General features: G+C 39.2%; 1 protein-coding gene across 1 annotated transcript in view; it reads right to left on the bottom strand.

Moving 5' to 3' along the window:
• Nucleotides 1-3,591: 3,591 nt before the first annotated feature.
• The window catches only part of AKAP17A (A kinase (PRKA) anchor protein 17A), a 7,157-nt gene continuing 5,265 nt past the window's right edge, over nt 3,592-5,483 (bottom strand). Inside the window, exon 4 of the mRNA XM_010001186.1 lies at nt 3,592-4,515. Within this exon, the coding sequence (XP_009999488.1) occupies nt 3,592-4,515 (924 nt within the window). The remainder of the gene's footprint in view (nt 4,516-5,483) is intronic.

Consider the following 5,483-nt stretch of genomic DNA (forward strand, 5'->3'; position numbering starts at 1 on the left):
AGGGAAAGAATCAGGTTACTATTGGTACATCATCCTCACTGACCAGTTTCAGAAGTAAACAGGCAGGTGTCTTTGCAAACATTCTTACTGGATTAATTTCCTCTGAAGGCGGAGGTAACATAGTAACTAGGTCATACTCAACCACACCAACATGAAGTCAATGTTTAAGTATTAGTCAATAAGCCCATTTCTTTAACATTCATATCCCAGCATGTGACTGTGGTGTGATTTAAGCACTGTGAATTTAGTAGTCAAACAAGAACAGCTGTGTGGATTATTGGAACTCCTTCGTTAATTAGACCAAAGTTTGTTGATCAAAATTTGAAGACATTGCTCTAAAGCAGCTAAAATAGTAAAGGACAGGCATTACTTATCTTTTCATACAAACTCAAGGACACTCAACAGACATGCATTGAAACTGAATAGAAAAAGACCAAATAATTTTATCTGCTTTTAAACTGCTCCTGAAAGTCAGTCTTGCAAATCCGATCAGGTAAGATTTAAGCAATCAGCATCACAGCATTCAGAGTAGGGAATAACATTGGTAGCTTTAGTACTTTAGTTTCTAGACCCTATTATAAAGCCTTCTGGTATCCTAGGTTCTTCCATTTAAAACACTAAGACCCCTACAAGACACCTAGTAGGAATGAGCAAAAAAGACTACTGCATTAGTGAGGGTTTTGCAGTAGTAAAAGCACATACTTCAGCCATAATAAAATATGGCACAGGCTATCCCCTTGGTCAGTTGGGGTCAGCTGTCCCAGCTGTGTCCCCTCTCAACCTCAGTCTTTCCATTTGGTAGGGTGTGTACAAACTGGGAAATGGAAAAGGCCCTTGACACTGTGCAAGAATTGCTCAGCAATAGGCAAAGCCTTGGTGTATTATCAACACTGTTTGTCACAAACCAAAAACACAGCACCCTGCTGGCATCTCTGAAGGAAGTTAAATCCACCATTGCCAGAACCAGTACAAGGACACATGATAAAACCCATTTCAGAAGATTCAGCACTGAAACAATTTTGGAGAGCTTAGATGCAAAACACATAGCTGAAGCAACAATACTACTGTGTTCAGAGTAGATAACACTCTGCACTGAGCAGTTACCGGGTGACTTTAGGTACTAGGATTTTTAAGTGGTTTTGATTTGGTTCAGCTGGCAGACTGAAAGAGGACTTCTTCCACATTTTCTCTACATTTTGGAAAGTAAGCATTTGCAAGTAGCTTCAAAGCACTTTCAGGCTTTTCTTCCTGAAGCTGCTGTGAGAAGAAATACTACAAGCACTACAAACAACAAACTTACTTTACTAAAGTTACTGCACTTCCAGGACATTGTATGAAACCAGTGCTGGATATGATGTGTCAAGCTGAACAATCATCAAAGTCTGTCAGCTGAACATCCTCCCTACAATTATCTTCTCTGGCCTCAGAAATTGCTCTAAATGTCAGGGGAGCTTATGGAATTTAATAATTTCAGGGTGGAATATGACACCTGCATTTGGACCAAAATATCAGTCTTTTTTTGCATCATCTAACAGTATCTGTTGGATTCTTCTAGTATAACTCCAACACTTTTTGGTGACTGCCACTACTTTAATGGCTTCCACTCTTGGCAATAACACTGCATCCATACCTTGATGGCTTCCCAAAAGTAGCATTATAAACTAGCAACACCCCACTTACATAATACATCAAAACCCCCAGCCAACATATCAATCCCCATGGAAATCCACAGTAGAAACATACTGCAGAAATATTAGTAAGAATAACCCTGAGCTCAAAGACATTGGTACTGACAGTCATTAGTTAAGTTTGTCACATAAGCAGATAGAATACACTTTTTTTAAACAAAAAAAAAAAAGTAGTGTTACCATGGACAGTGTGCCAGCATTTAAGATCAGGCTATGCAGAATTCCATGCATTTACAAACAGGCATCCATCCCACCAGCCTTATCAAACACTAGCAATCAACATTAGATTGGTTTTTTAGGTAAATCATGACTAAAAATGAACTTATCTTCAGGTAGGTAGGCTTTTAGCTTCACAGTAGAATTCAAGAAATTGGCAGTGTTGAGATGGTTAGATAAATCAGTCACGCTCTAAGTCCCCAAGGTAGTGGTGAAACTCAACAAGAGACATGACAAAAACTTGAGAAGTACCATAATTAACTGTAGATCTTTAAAGACATGAATTGCCAGGAAGGGAAAACAGTGTCTACTTTTCTTTCCACAGCTAGTAACTACAAAGATTTCAGCAGCATGCTCCAGTAAGAAAGAAACCCTACGTGGATTCACTGAAATCAATGCAAACAAACTCAACCACCCAGTGATCGAGCTGAGCTGCAGCACCAATGTAATCCCCAAGCACCCCATGAAAAGGATGCACTTTAATTTTATGCATCAGTGTAAGGAAAATGGCACCTGAAGGCTGTAGGTAAAAATCACACATCCTGATCAAATAACACTTGACATAGTTGTACATAACAGGACCATCAAGCAGAATGGCTGAGCTTCATTATTCAAATGTGTTGAGGGATCTTTTTCAATAAATGGGTTCTCATACAACACTTCTGAAGATTTTAATATACTGACATGAAAACAGTAACTTCAGTTCGCTGGAAACAGGTTTGTTGTTTTTAATTTTACCATAAAAAGGCAAAATAAACTCTTTCATTGTAATGTTATAGCTTTTAATATTCCTGAGCTGCATTTTAGAAGCAAAAGTATGTCTACATGGATTTAACAAGAGACACTGCAGCCTTACTTTCCAACACCACAAGTAAAAATAATTTAGCAACAAGGCCCCTTTTTCAGAAGACAATGACTGGCTCTGTATGTACCTGAAAAAATCCTTCAAGTGGCTCTATACCACCTGAAGCAATTACAAAGCCAAATGTCAACAAAATATGTCAACACCTTTTCAACCATTTTATCACTGCTTATTATTTCCTGCATCAGTGCACCTCTCTTAGATGGAAAGTATTGTACAAACAGCACTACATGTCAGAATAATTTGGGCCACAAAGCTTGGCACCATACAGACACATGAAGGAATCACAGAGTTTAAAAAGATAATCTGCTTATCTTCATAGTCGGTTTTAAGAAATGAATGCAAGTCCTGCTATCCATCTCCATCAGCAAAACCTCTACTTTGTCAAATGTGATTTCACTGAATGTACCAGAAAACATTTTAAATCAAATCTGTATGTAATAGCTTGTCAAATCTTGAGTTCCTATAACTGGCACTCGTGCACTTCTCAAGCCAAATTATGTGATACAGAGAGGAAAAAAAAAACTACATTGACTAAAATTAAGGTTTAGAAAACTGAAAATCAAGAAAACAGGCTGGTTTTTAGCATGGTAGGAACTCAAGCACAAGCACAGGTGTTTATACCTATATCGTGGTAGAAAACCTAGAAAGAGACAACAAAGCATGAAGGAACATCAGAATCATCAGGCATGTATTTTCTTAATTTCAGGGACTAGGTGCAAGTCAAGCATTGCTTGAAACAAATTTTCCTATAGTAGTTGCACTGATGAGGTCTGGTTTACAACTTTCTGGCCCTTTTGTCCAACCACGGTCTTTCCAAGTCCACTACCTACTCCAAGTACTCCTACGCTTACTCAGTGATCTCCTCCTCCTTCGTCTCCTACTCACACTTCTGCGACTGTGACTTCTTTCCCTTCTGTCCCGCTTACGTTCACTGCTGCCAGTTCTTCTGTAGCGGGAACGTCTGGGGCTGACGCTTCTCCGGCGAGGACTGTGGCTCCGGCGAGGGCTGTAACTTCTGCTGGAGTGTCTGTAATACCTTCTTTCTTTCCTGCGCTTTTCATCCCGATAATCTACATCTCTCCTGTGTCTGCTCCTCTCCTGTTTATCCTTGCTCTCATCAGTGTTGATGCTGCTACAGGAACGGCTCTTTCTTCTCCTCGGCTCTGTGCTACGTTTGCCCTGCTCACAGTGTGAGTCCTTCCTACAGGTATTCTGGTCAGAGCTAGAGAGGCTCCTCTGTTGCTGGTTATTGGTGGGAACACATGAAAGTACCCCTGAACTTCTCTCAGAACACCCCTCAGAGTTTGTGGTATGAACTGTCTGACCTTCTTTAACATAAACTTTGTCATGAATGTTGCCATTCAAGTACTTGCATTGAGCATTGACAGTCTCAGGTGATGCTACTTCTCTTTGAGAGCCAGAAGCCAGTTTGTCTGTAGCAGCCTGCCCTGAGGTAGAAGTGATGCAGCTGGATGACACTGTGTGTGGACCACTAGCGGCTTTTGACATGTCAGACTGAGATGCTTCAGTTTCTTCTTTATTTTGATTGACTTCATCCATTTTCTTGCTCAGAAGATTATTCAGTAGCTTCTCCCTCAGTTCCTTTTCTTTTCTCTGCAACCCCAGTGCTCTCTCTTTTTCCTCTTCCACACGTTTGAGCTCAGCCTCCTGAAGCCTTCGTCTCTCCTCTTGCTGCTGCAGACGAATCTTTTCTTCGTTATGTTCTTGCTCCAAAAGCTTTACTGTCTGAAAGAGTGAAAGGGAAGATAAGAGTAAACAAAAAAATACTTACAGACCTGCTCTTACTTACAGGCTCTATCATAACACAAAAGCAGCAATGTGGCCAGAAAATAAAACCTACCAAACAGAACAACCATCCTAAAATAAAACGGTTGTTTCTCTCTTAAAGGAAAAAAACCCAAAACCAAACATACAAAAAGCCCAATAACACACAGCTGCTGTAAAGTGAAACATTATGATTAGTCCCCAAACTATTTCAAGTGTGATATCTACCAGCTGTTTCACAAAGCAAAACCAAAGCTTAGTCTTTATGGCTCCTTAATATGACAAGGGAAACAAGCTAGAACAAGTGAAATCTGAAGAATTAAAACACATTTATCAGGGTGAGCACTTGAAGTCAAATTCGAAACACTGATTTATCTTAGATGATTGCAGTTTATGGTTCATACATGATGTTACAATGAGTTCATAAAAACCAGCAAATAATTTAACTCAGACATATGTAGAAACTGATTCTCATTTTGTCAATCATTTCAGAAACTCATGATACTGAGTTTCTGAAAAAAAGAAGGTTCAAACTTTTTTTTTTCATTCTGACCCAAATTACCAAGCTTAGTGTAGATCCCAAAATTCTGGGAGTAAAATAAACAAACTGTTCTGTTTTATCAGACAATATTTCTATTTTGCACTTGCAAAGCTATGAAGCCTGCAGGTACTTTTCCCTTCTCCTAGCATATAACTGACCACGCAGCACTGCATGAGTTCAAAAACACTCCTGAAGTACAATGGAATCAAGAAGAAAAAAACCAAAAACCTGTGGTTTGCTGCAGTTTTTAATTTCTACAGAAACAGCATACATGATACTAGAGCCTAAAATTACTTTATCCAAGTATTAAGCAAACTACATCCTGTTTCATTGAAAATTCACAATACTGTCACAGCAACGGGATCTAACAATCAAAACCTTAGCTGAC

This window comes from Chaetura pelagica, unplaced genomic scaffold (assembly GCF_000747805.2).
Source record: "Chaetura pelagica isolate M959 unplaced genomic scaffold, ChaPel_1.0 scaffold266, whole genome shotgun sequence".
Lineage (NCBI taxonomy): Eukaryota > Metazoa > Chordata > Aves > Apodiformes > Apodidae > Chaetura > Chaetura pelagica.